At 36.5% G+C, this 13,804-nt stretch overlaps 1 protein-coding gene across 1 annotated transcript in view; it reads left to right on the plus strand.

Annotated features, from left to right (window-relative positions):
• Positions 1-13,804, plus strand: part of LOC123234437 (gastric triacylglycerol lipase-like) — a 111,458-nt gene that overhangs the window by 22,776 nt on the left and 74,878 nt on the right. The window contains exon 4 of the mRNA XM_044660337.1: positions 12,618-12,724. Within this exon, the coding sequence (XP_044516272.1) occupies positions 12,618-12,724 (107 nt within the window). The remainder of the gene's footprint in view (positions 1-12,617; positions 12,725-13,804) is intronic.

Raw genomic sequence — 13,804 nt, forward strand, 5'->3', positions numbered from 1 at the left:
TTCCTTCCTTCCTTCCTTCCTTCCTTCTTTCCTTCCTTCCTTGCTTCCTTCCTTCCTTCCTTCTTTCCTTCCTTCCTTCCTTCCTTCCTTCCTTTTCACCTTCCTCCCTCCTTTTCCCTCTCTTTCTCTGTTTCCATCTCTTTTTCTTCCTTCCATTTCCTTTCCTTCTCTTCATCTCCCCCTCCTTTTACTTTCTTCCTTTCTCGCTTATCATCCATTGTCCCCTTTCCCTTAATTTTGTTTCATTTCTCTTCTCTTCCTTCTTTTTTTCTTTGTAAGTACTGGTTTCCTTGGAACAGTCCCAAGAGACCATCATCACCTCATACTTTTAGTCAGCCATCTTAGGTTCTCTTTCAAAATAAAATTTCTAAGTAGGGGACATTTGTCTCTGACTTTGTCAGATCAGCTCTTCTTGCATGTGCCCCATATGCTGTCTTCTTTTCTTGTTGTAGAAAACTAATCTCATGAAAGTAATATGTATAAATCAGTCACTTATACCTTAGTGACTTCATCTTTTTGGTATTATAATGAGAATAATTTATAATATCTTAATAAGATAGTGGATACTTCTACTACCAAGATGGCAGAATAAGGAGACCACTCTCTTAAGCCATCTCAAATTCTCCTCCAAATAACCCTAACCAAAAGTTTCACACCAAATTTTTAGGAGAGAATCAGCTTACCAGACCAGAGCAGCTATATGTGAATCATCAAAACAGACAAACAACAACAACAAATTGTCTTAAGCCCAAAAATGGATAATGGAGGCTCTCAAAAATCTCTTAAAAACCTTTTAAAAGATTAAACATCAAATTTAAAAATAGAAGAAAAGTTTTGGGGGAAATGAGAGTATTCAGAAAACCCACAAAAACAAAATCAACAACTTGGTAAAGGAAACAAAAAAGGGAAACTATCCAAAAATGTGCAGAGGAAAACTACTCCTTAAAAAGGAGAATTGCCCAAATGGAAAAGGAAGTTCAAAAATTTTCTGAAGAAAACAAGTTCTTAAAAAACAGAACTAGTCAAATGGAAAAAGAGAAGCATAAGTTCACCGAAGAAAATAATTTCTTAAAGATTAGAAGTACACAAGCAGAAAATAATGACTACATGAGGCTTCAAGAAAAAATCAAACAAAAGCAAAAAGAATAAAAAAATAGAAGAAAAGATGAAAATTCTCATTGGTAAAACAACTTAACTAGAAAATAGATTTCAGAGAAACTATTTAAATAGATATTGGACTGCCAGACAATCAAGAGTAAAAACAGAACCTGAACATTATATTAAGAGAAATTATCAAGGAAAACTGCTTTGATATTGTAGCATCAAAGGGTAAAATAGAAATAGCAAGATTACCTCCTAAAAGAGATTCCCCAAAGGAAATACTCAAGAAGTATCATGGCCAAATTTCAAAGCTCCCAGACCAAATTAAAAATAACTCAAGCAGTCAAAAAGAAATAGTTTAAATATCATGGACTCGCAATCAGGATTTCAAAAGTTTTCCCAGTTCTGTTTTATTTATTATTTTTTAATCTTTAATTTGTCTTCCTCCTTATTACATGTAAAACAGTTTCCAATATTTTAAAAAGAATTTTGAACCTTGAATTCTTTCCCTCCCTCCTTAGAATACCACCCTACCCTCACTGAGGAGGTAAGCAATCTCATATAGATTTTACATGTCCAGTCATGTAAAATATTTTTCCATATTAATCCTTTTGTGGAAGGGAACTTGAAAAAATTTAAGACAGTGAACAAAGTTTGCTTTGGTTTGAATTCTGACTCCATCTATAAATTCTTTGGAAGCAAATGACTATGATTTTTTTAATAATGAGTCCTTTGAGATTGTTTTGGATCATTTTGGATCATGTCCTTCACAGTTATTCTTTGTACAGTATATCTGTCACTGTGTACAATATTCTCCTGGTCTTGCTAAATTTCATTCTGCTTCAGTTTTTCCAGGTTTTTCTGAGTTCCTCCTGCTCATCATTTCTTGTAGCACAATAGTATTACATTACAATCATATACTATAACTTACTCTGCCATTTCCCAGTTGATGGGTATCCCCTTATTTTCCAATTCTTTGTCCCAGAAAAAGAGCTGTTTTAAATGTTTTAAAAATATTAAATATTTAAATAAATAGAAAACAAAAAGGGGACACACCTATCCAACCCCTTTTTATTTTCACTCTGTTTGAGATGCAAACCTAGTAATGGTATTATTCGGTCAAAGGGCATGTACTGTTTTATAGGCACTTGGGAACAGGTCCAAATTGCTTTCCAGAATGATTGAAATAGCTCACAACCCTCAAACAGTGCATTAGTGTCTCAATTTTCCCATATCTCATTCAAGTTTTGTCACTTTTCTTTTTATTCATAAAAGCCAATTTGATAGTTTTGGACTTGTCCCTCAGAGTTGTTTTAATTTGGATTTCTCTAATTAATAGTGACTCGGAATTTTTTTTTGCATGACTCTATAGAGGGCTTTAATTACTTTGTTTGAGAACTATCTGGTAATATCCCTTTGACTATCAGTTTGGGCATGATTTGTATTCTTAGACATTTGAATCATTTCTCCATGTATTTGAGAAATGAGGTCTTTATTAGTGAGCGTTGTAAATTTTTTTTCACCATTACAATTACTGTTTATTACATTACATATTATTTCCTTCTGTTTAGTTTCTGCCCACCATATCCCTCAATTTGCCCTTTTTTTCTATTTCCCCTATGCTTTTCTCTTGTTCCTTTCCTCTCCTAATTTCTTGTATGGTAAGCTAGATTTCTATGCCAAATTGGTTTTAAATGATCTTTCCTTGTTAAGCCAATTCCAATGAAAATAAGGTTCATGTACTTCCCTAACCCCATCTTGCCTTTCATTGTAAATGATCTTTCCTGCCTTTTTTATTTGCAATAATTTATCAAATACTTTCCCTTCTCCTTCCTCCCAATGTATTCCTTTTTTATGCCTTAATTTTATTACTTTAAATATCATCCCATCATATTTAACTTACACTTTGTTCTCTGTCTATGTATAATTCTTCTAATTGTCCTAATAATGATAAAATTCTTAGAAGTTACAAGCATCATAGTTATGTAAACAGTTTAACCTTAGTGAATGTCTTTTGACTTCTCTTTCATGTTTACTTTTTTATGCTTCTCTTGAGTCTATTTGAAAGTCAAATTTTCCATTCAACTTTGATCTCATCAGGAATGTTTGAAAGTACTCTATTTCATTGAATACTGTAAGGGGAGAAAAGGGGTTTTATGGCTTCAATATATTAAAAGGTGGTCTCTAGAGGATTGAACTATTATCAATCCTCAATTAAGAACAAACTCAAGTCAAAATTGACTTTTATGGAAGTTTATTTATTTGCAGTTAGGAAGGTTGAAGGTAGGGAAACTGAGAGAGAGAAACTCTGGCTTGGACCAGAGACCCGGACCAGGTAAGGATTTAGAGGCCCAGCAGAGGGGCTCAGAGGTTAATTAAACAAGGCATCTAGTCACAAGGCCTTTTACAATTAGAGAGGCAAGAGAGGCCTCCCTGAGGGTAGAGCTTCCAGAAACGCCAAGGGAAGAGAAAGAGAGTCAGCCTAACTTACCCACGTGAAAAAGTCTAGGTAATGCACCAGCAAAGCTCCCTCAGGTCCCCTTCACCACACCAGTCACAGCCTCACTCTCTCCCCTCCCTCCTTGGAAGGACCACATATATCACTTCCAGTGTCTTCCCCTAGCCTGCGTGTCCAGTCACAATAGACACTTCTTATAGAAAGCATAGGGGGCTGGTGCGTTGATTCTGATTGTTACTCACTATAGCACACGTGGGTTAGGACCTCCCAGAATTGGAAGGTGCTCTCACCTTTGGTGATTAAATCTAAATATGGGCAATGTAGACTTAATTTAATTATCACAACACTCATTTCCTCCCTGAAGAATGATGCTAAGTTTTTCTGGGTAAATGATTCTTGGTTGAAGTCCTAACTCTTTTATGCTCTGGAATATCATATTCCAAGCTCTCAGATCCTTTAATGTAGAAGCTGCTAAACAGTAGAATCTGTTGTTATTCTGATATGATCCATAATATTTGAATTGTTTCTTTTTTAGCTGCTTACAATATTTTTTCTTCACTTGGGAGTTCTGGAATTTGACTAGAATATGCCTGGAAATTATCCTTTAGATTTTTTATCCTTTAGGAGATGATTGGAGGGATTCTTTCCATTTCTATTTTATTTTCTGGTTCTAGAACATCAGGGCAGTTTTCCTTCACAATTTCTTGAAAGATGATGTCTTAGCTCTTTTTCTGATCATGGCTTTCAGGTAGTCCAATAATTCTTAGATTATCTCTTCTGAATTTATTTTCTTCTGTTTTTTTTTATTCTTTTGAATTTGATTGTTTCTTGATGTATTATGGAATCATTAACCTCCACTTGGGCAATTCTAATTTTTTAGAAACGATTTTCTTGAGTGAGCTTTTGTATCTCCTTTTCCATTTGGCTTATTTTACTATGTAAAGAGTTTTTCCCCCCTCAGCATATTTTTGTAACTCTTCCCATATAGCCAGTTCTTCCTATGAAGTAACTCTTCTCTTCAAGTGGTTTTGTATATTTTTCCTTTGGCCAATTCTTATTTTTTAGAAGTTCATATCTTCAGACAATTTTTGTGCCTCTTTTTTCAAGTGACCTATTCTGCTTTTTTAGATATTAATTTCTTTAGTATTCTTTGTGTCTCTTTTACCAAGCCATTTACTGTTTGTTCATGATTTTCCTGTATCACTTTTTTCTCTCCTCAATTTTTCTTCTACCTCTAATTTTATTCTTTAAATTCCTTTTTGAGCTCCTCAACTAATTCTTTTTGAACCTGAGAAGAATTCCCATTTTTCTTGAAAGCTTTGGTTGCAGCAGTATTGATTTTATTGTCTCCTTCTAAGTTTGTGCTTTGATTTTTTCTGTCCAAAATAATTTTCTATGTGCAGTTTCATTTTTTTTTGTTGTTTGCTAATTTTTCAATTTTTTCCTTTAATTATAAAAAACTGTTAAAGTTGGGCTTTGTAATTGTGGTGAACTGTTCCAAGCTCCAATTTCTTTGTGTTGCAGCTTTAAGCTTTCTGGGGATCTGCTTTAATTTCTTCCAAGGTGGTATGATGTAAGGGGGAGTGTTTTTAATCATCTTCCAGCCTATGCTCTGGTCCATGAATAATCACAAGCACTCTTTTCTGCCTTATAACTATGAACAGAGTCCCTATTCCCCTGTGGCCACAGGCACTGTTGTTTGCTAGTGTTCCTTCTTACCCTGAGACCATGACTCAGGACTGCAATCTGGATCTGTGTATGGGCAATACAACAAGAATCTTACACTTAGAGCTAAGGAAAGGGTTTCTTTAATCTCCTGAGCAGTTGTCTGATCCCCATTATCATCTGTGGAAGAGATCTCTGGAAGGCTTTGCAACTATTTCAACTACCCCAAGACCTGTTGCCACATGGGGCTTGTGTTGGTACACTGCTTTGCACTCCATTTGCACTCATAATCAATAGACTTTTTTGTGCTGGCCTTGTAAATTGTTTTGGGTTGAAAAATATTTTCACTCCATCTTTTTGTGGTTTATACTGATCCAGAATTATTTTTGAGTCATACTGTCATAATGTTTTGGTGGGTAACTTAATAGAGATCTGGTAGAGATCTGCCATCTTGGTTCCATCCCTTCTACAGCTGTCGCTTTAAAGGGCTCAGAATGTATTTCAGAATGCAAAGGAAGTAGGATTACAACCTAGACTCAACTACCTAGAAAAACTCAGTCTAATACTTCAGGGGGAAAAAAGATATTTAATGAAATTGGGAACTTTTAAGAATTCCTGATGAAAAGACTAGAGATTCATAGAAAATCTGACATTTAAACAGAAGACTCAAGAGAAGCCTAGGACAGTAAATAGGAAAGAGAAAATATAAGGATTCAATAAAGTTAAATTGTTAAAACTATATATTCTTATATGAGAAGCTCATACTTATAACTTCTATGAACTTTATCAATATTAGGGTAATTAGGAAAAATATATGTCGATAGATTAGTTAATAATGCCCAGGTTCTTATCTAAAGATCTATGATCTTCATAACCCTTTGCAGCTCCAAAACAATACTAGTATACCATCTCAGAAATTTTCTTGGCAAAGATATTGGAGTCGTTTTCCATTTCTTTGCCAATGGATTAAGGCAAACAGAGGCTAAATGCCCTTTCTAGCCTCACATAGTTAGTCAATACATGAATTTGGATTTGAACTTGGGTCTTTCTGACTCCAGGCCTACCACTATCTCATTATCTTAATCTCAGATCCCAGAGTAAGGCAATATTGTCAATCAGGGTTCTAGGAATATCTTTACAGAGGAAAAGAGTTATTCACTAATAATATTGGCTTAAGACCCCACAGCTGGGATTCTCTCCAAAAATTATAAATTGATAATTTAAATCAGTGATTCCCAAAGTGGGCACCACCACCCCTTGGTGGGTGCTGCAGCGATCCAGGGAAGCAGTGATGGCCACAGGTGCATTTATCTTTCCTATTAATTGCTATTAAAATTAAAAAAAAATTAATTTCCAGGGGGCTAAGTAATATTTTTTCTGGAAAGGGGGCAGTAGGCCAAAAAAGTTTGGGAACCACTGATTTAAATAATCAGCCTTAAGTAACTTGTAGGAAGAAATATTTGCTGAGATGGGAGAGTAAGAACAGTTTGTATAAAAGATGCCCCTGAAAGTCTGTGACTTCCTCTCTTTCAAGTACATGAAGAATTGAGGAGGGAAAAAAAAAGCTTAGAGAGCTCATGAAGCAGAGAGGCAACCCAGAACTCCTGATTGCTACAAGTCCTTTTCTTGCATTCATGAAGTGGCCAATAAATGGCTCTTAGGTATGGTAGAGATTCATTTCTGGGCTCTTTATGGAGGTATGAATCTAGACCCTGTCTGAACTTGACTCTCAGTGCACATGCTGCTTTTTGCTGATCTAGGGATACTCCATAAACACTGATGAGAAAATAGGAAATTCAATATTTTCTGAGACCTTGAAACTCAAAATGACCTCCTCTGGGCAAGGATAGGGTGGAGGGAAGAAGACTTATATTAACATCAACTCCAAAGCTTCTCCTTTGTCCCAAGGTAGCTCATCCTCAAGGATCATGAGGATTTCCACTCTTGCTCCAATTTCTTAAATAATTCCTTTCTCAACTCACTTGCTAATTCATAGATGATCTTTCAGGGTATGATCACATTTTCTCAAACTCTGCCACTATTTTTCCTCTACACCATCAGTCTTGTTATAAGTACTTTTCATATTTAGTTTAAAGCCTGTGATTACTTGAAATAAAATCTTATGATTGTTAATGAATGATTGATTTCACTTGTTTAAAATGTTAGGTGCTATCACCTACTTTCAGTGTGTTAGAATGAATTGACAGAATAAATCAATCAATCCCTACTCTTTCATCTTTGTCTTCCCTGGACCTAGCACAACTGCCACACAAAATGAACACTTAATAATTCCTGTTAATTTATTGGATGAAATATAGAATCTTTATAATTTAGTAGATACTAGGAAATGGTACACAAGACTTTGAGTTTATGCATAACTCTTGGATTGGTAGGAGGTTTGAGATTATGTTACCCAAGACTCATTTGGACTCAACTTGTGGGTGAAAGACTAGAATACTAGCAGTTTTGTTCTGGGAGTTCATGGCAAAGGGATGGTGAAAAAGATGAGGAATGCTAGAAGGGCACAGACAATAATCCGTTCTTTCCTTTCTCCCTCGACCTAACCATGGGAAAAAGAGATGAGGAGCGATGTGGTCTCCTAAACTGAGTCACAGAAAGGTAGATCATTTTTCTCAAAGCACTGCTCCTCCATTCCTTTTAAATTTGTCTCATTTTCTTGTGCATTGAGAAGCAGAGAAACAAGTTTCTAGCCTCTGTTAATGTGTCCATGTGACCTCCTTCAGGAATATTTAGTGTCTGATCTGATGTATTATGACTGATGACCCATCAGGCAGTTTGGATCATAGGAACATTGTTCAAATTAATTTCCTACCTCCTGAGTTGCATTGCTCCACATTCCTTGTGACCTTTCTTTTTTTCTTTTTAACCTCAGATCCCTAGTTTTACCCTCCGGGACATTCTGCTCCTTTGATCCCTAACATCTTCCATTTCAAAGTTATAAGAGATTTCCAAGGACTTGCCAAGGAGATTTGAGCTGGGATTTCACTCTTTCTACAGCACAGAGAACTCTACTATGCTGTTTCCAAATACTATGAAGATTCCACGAGGCCCTATTAGGATAATGTATTCCTTTAGGTAGCACAGAAAAACTGCAATATTAAATCAAAGATTGCACCCATGTGTAAACTACAGATTGAATGATGTGTTACTCACCATTGTTCTAGTTAGAAAAAAAATAAATCTCTCAAGACTGAATTGGAATTAGGTTAAAAAGTTGTTAAGATGATGTGCATATAGAGGACAAAAAAGTAACCAAGAATGTTTAAAATTGGAGACGTTGTGGAAAAATGGAGAAACTGATGGCTTTATAATCAGAAGATGTGGGTTAAAGTCTTGAGTCGGCCTCTGCTATGTGATCTTGAGCAAATCACTTAATTTCCATGAGCTTCATTTTTTTATTTGCAAAATGGGATTGGATGGCCATTGCGCTCCCTTCTAGCTCTAGATTTATAATGCTGAGATCTCATGACATGACACTGTCGTACTTAGAAGATCAGTATCCTAGAGAAAGTCATTCGACTTCCCCTAGTCCTCAATAAATGCTTGTTGCTTGAGGATATAGTGGTAACCCTATTCTATTGTTAACTAGCTAACATTTGTATTAGAAGTTTTGCTTTCACTTTCTCTTGCCCAAGATAGCTTTACTTTCCCAGAATGTACTCCATCCTAGGTTGTGAGGACATAGCAGATATGTACACCTCTCATCTATAAATTGGAGTGGTTGGATTAGATGATTCAGCAAACATTGATTGGGGGAATGGTGGTGGGAAGGCTGAGGCTGAACATGGAGATCTGGGAGTCACTTGCATAGAGAATTAAGCCCATTAGATCCAATGAGGTTGTGAAGAGAGGATGTAGAGAGAAAAGGGAAATGAGCCTAATATTGGATTTTGAAGCATGCCCAAGGACTGATATCGTGATTATCTTTCCTCTAACCCCTCCTTTTCTAACTTCTCTAGTTCTATCTAAGGCACCACAGGAACATTGGCTCCTCACTTCCCCTTATTCTATAGTCAACCAGTTGCCAGATTCAATTATTTCTACCTTTATATGTTTTTCAGCCTTTCCCTTCTCTCTACTCACAACTACTCCTTTAGTGAAGATCATCATCTGTTTTCTCTTATATTGCAACAATTTCCTGAATGTTTTCTCTGCTTTAAGTCACTTCTCACTCCATGACATTTTTTTATATCACTGCCAAAGTACAGATCATAATCAACTGCCTTAGGAAAAAAATAAAACTCTTCTGTTTAACTTTTAGTGCTTAATCCATCCTGGGAACAAGCTATCTTTTTTTCAATCTCAATAGCTATTAGTACCCCCCCCACACCCCCGCCCCCAACACACAAACACACACACACACACACACACACACACACACACACACACACGTGATCCAGCCAAACTGGCCCTTTTTCTATTCCTCACTCAATACTCCAAGTCTTGTCTTAGTTCCCTTGTACTAACCATGCTCCATTTATCAGTGCATCCCCTCCTCACCTGTCTCAGAGAGTCCTCTCCTCCTTTAAGATGTGGCTCAAGCATCATCTTTTGCTTGAAGTCTTTTCTGTTCTCCCCACCACAAATCATACTGCTCCCTCTCCAAACTACCTTTGATTTTTAACTACTTTGTATATATCTGCATACAGTCCTTTTATATTTATGCATATATATATAACATATATATGCATGTATTTCTTACCTACTCCATTCTCCCATTAGAAAATAAGATCCTGGATAATGAACTGGAGGAATTCCATGTGAACTGGAATGACCTCTAGGAATAATTGAAGCAGAGTGAAAGAAGCAGAGCCAGAAGAACATTGTACACAGAGACGGATACACTATGGCACAATTGTTTGTAATGGACTTCTCTACTAAGAGCAATGCAAAGATCCAGGACAATTCTGAGGGACTTATGAGAAAGAACACTATCCACATCCAGAGAAAGAACTGTGGGAGCAGAAATGCAGAAGAAAAACAACTGCTTGAACACATGGTTCAATGGGGATATGATTGGGGATGTAGACACTAAACAATCACCCCAGTGCAAATATCAATAATATGGAAATAGGTCTTGATCAATGACACATGTAAAACCCAGTGGAACTGCTCATTGGCTATGGGAAGGAGGTGGGAGGAGGGGAGGGAAAGAGCATGAATCACGTGACCACGGGAAAATATTCCAAATTAATTAATTAAATAAAAATGTTCAAATAAAAAAAAAGAAAATAAGACCCTGGAAGATAAGGACTTATTTTATTCTAGTTGTATCCTTAGCATCTATCAATAGTGCTTAGCATACAGTCAATATTTAATAAATGCTTGTTGCTTGAGGATGTATTGGTTTCCCTGTTCTATTGTAAACAAGTTAGCATTTGTATCAGACCTTTTGCTCTCACTCTGTTTTGCTCACAGAAATCTTACTTTCCCAGAATGCACTCCATCTTAGGTTGTGAGGACATACCAGTTATGTATATCTTTTCTCTCTACTTCTCCTTCACCTTCTCCATGTGCATCTTCCTCTTCATCTCCCTTTTTCAATCTGCCTTTTAAGTTCCCACCTCGACTCATATATTGGCAGAGGTGGAGGAGAGCTCATACACATTAATCATCTTTGCCATTTCTAGACTGTTCCTTTCCTCCTTTGAAGTTCGCTCTATCCATTTTTATTACTTTATTCACTTCTTAGAAAGCCACCATCTCCTGGTCTCCAGGTCATTTTGACTCTCTTCTCAAGTAGTTCAGTACCTGGCCTTTCTTGAACTCAACCCCCAATATTGATTCACTCTGTTATCCCCATTTGTTCGACTCTTTAGTTCTCAAAAGCTGAACCTTCATGTAGGTAGCCACATACAGGGATGGATGGATAGCCATGATAGCCATGCCTTTGACCTCACCAAACTCTGAAATTCCTTCTTTAAATTAGAACATTTTCCCCTTCTTCTCTTTCCCTCTTCTTGAGCCCTCCTGAACATTTCACTTCATTCTTATTGTGACGCTCCAGTCATAAGAAAAGCAGGGAAAGTTCCTCTTCTTTCCCAGGCCTTAAATCTCTATTCTGAAGTCTATTTCTTCCTTTCAAAATCTTGACTCTTTAGCTAAATAGTTCCATTTTCCAGGCCTCTTTATATCCTTTGACCATTTATCAGTTGGAGAATGTTCAAATTCTTATAAATTTGGCTGAGTTCTCTATATATTTTAAAAGTGAGGCCTTTATCAGAAACTCCTTGCTATAAAATTTCCCCTTCCAGTTTTCTGCTTTCCTTCTAATCTTGGTTGCATTGGTTTTATTTGTGCAAACCCATTTAAATTTAATATAATCAAATTTTTCTATTTTATCTATCTTAATGCTCTCTATTTCATGTTTGGTCCTAAATTCTTCCCTTGTCCATAGATCTGGCAGGTAAATTATTCCATGCTTTTCTATTTACTTATGGCATTTGTCACTCTTTATGTCTAAATCATGAACCCATTTTGACCTTGGTACGAGTTGTGAGATTTTGGTCTATACCTGATTTTCCCAGCAGTTGTTAAATCATGAGGAAAAAGTCTTAAACAAAAGATTAGCCTTTTTTCCTGATTGCTGGCTATAAACCCAATTCTCAGGCCCTGAGATCTGTACAAGTCCCTGGGAATCCACTGTCTACAAGTTCAAGGAGACATTTTCAATGTCAGTATGGCAGAAATTTTGTTGAGTTCTCTCCGTTTTCCTTTCAGATAAAAAACTCGACATACTTTTGTAGCATGGCTTGTTGTCCTCAGCTGTCAGCTGGATCTCTAACCTTCCCAACAACAGGTTTTGATGTGTGAACAGGAAATAGCTGGGGGAGTGCCCATTCCCTGAAACATGCTACCTTGTCAAAAAATTCCAAAGAGTACTGGGCTTTTAGGTAGAGAAAATTCAAATATGGGTATCATGTGCTTTTGATCTTTCAATCAAAAAGCAGTAAGGAATGCAATCTCATCTTTATTTAGTTTCACTCAATGAGAATTCTTTTAAAATTTTGCCTTAATAAATCAATCAGTTCTGATGACATTCTATCCAGATATCTGATTTTCTATGACACCTTGACTTTACTTCTATTGATGCTCTAGATCAGTGGCATCAAACTAGAAGAAAAACAGATCCCTGAAAGTGTCTTTTGACTAAGAGAAGCAGAGCTTAAAATTAAATATGTTTAATTGTATTTTCCAATGACGCTTTTATTTGGTTTGTGCCACTCTGGGGAGTGGATTTTGACACGTCTATTAGACCACCAGAGATAGAGATGTCTAAAGAAAAATCTGGTTTCTTATTTACCTGGAACACAGAAGGGATTCAGTGATTTAAATACTGATATCACAGCCTCTGTTATTTGTCTTTTGGAAGTTTTGATGAAATGGCTAGATATGACCTTCCAGCCTCAATTGACTACATTGTGAAAAAAACTGGACAGAAGATATATTATGTGGGCCATTCTCAAGGCACCTTCATTGGTATGGTCAGATTGACTGGGATCTGAGAACTTCTGTCTTATCCTTCCTTCATTATATCTCTCTATGAGGGATGACCACAAGGATATATAGGATATATCTATATCTATCTATCTATCTATCTATCTATCTATCTATCTATCTATCTATCTATCTATCTATCTATCTATCTATCTGTCTGACTATCTACACACACACACACACACACACACACACACACACACACACATATATTATTTCTCCTGAGTACAGGTTTAACCTCACCAAATGCTCATTGGACTCTTCATACTTGTTGTCCTAAAGCAGTGATGGCTAACCTTTTAGAGACTGAGTGCCCAAACTGCACCCTCACCCTACATGTGAGCCACCCCCTTACCCCAAATAGGAGAGGAAGGAAGTGCTCCCATTGGACTGTTGGACAGAGGGGTGGGTGATGTGAAAAAAATGTCCTCAGGTGTGGTGGAGAGGGGAAAGGGAATATCCCTCTCCAGCACGCATGGAATTCCTGAATTTGTGTCCTAGATTTATTCCTCTTGTTAACCTCCCTATTTCTATTAAGGATGTCACCATTACTCCAATTTCCCTAGGCCACAATTTAAGTGTTATCTTCCACTCTTCACTCTCCCTTAAGTCACATATACAAGTAATTCCTAACTTCACAACAATTCTCACACAAATACCCTTTTCTTGATTTGCCCAAACAACACTTAGTTCAAGTTATAATCATTTCTTACTTAAAGCATTGTTTTGACCATGTCCCATTCCATCCCATCCCATCCCCCTCCTCCACAACATCAATAGTTCCTTGTTATCTCTAGGATCAAATTCCCTTGACTGGCATTGAATGTTCTTCAAAACTTGATGTCTTACTACTTTTCCAGCTTTAATGGACATTTTTCTCCTTTATTCCTCTGCAATCCAAGAGAATAGGTCCTCTTGCTGTTTCATAGATCTTAATTTCTATGCCTTTTCATTCATTGTTAACCAGTCCTAGAATGTCCTCCATTTTTACCTCTATCTCTTGACATTCCTGTTGTCCACAATGATCAATTCAAATGTCATATATATATATATATATATATA

The sequence above is a fragment of the Gracilinanus agilis genome, chromosome 2 (genome assembly GCF_016433145.1).
Source record: "Gracilinanus agilis isolate LMUSP501 chromosome 2, AgileGrace, whole genome shotgun sequence".
Classification (NCBI taxonomy): domain Eukaryota; kingdom Metazoa; phylum Chordata; class Mammalia; order Didelphimorphia; family Didelphidae; genus Gracilinanus; species Gracilinanus agilis.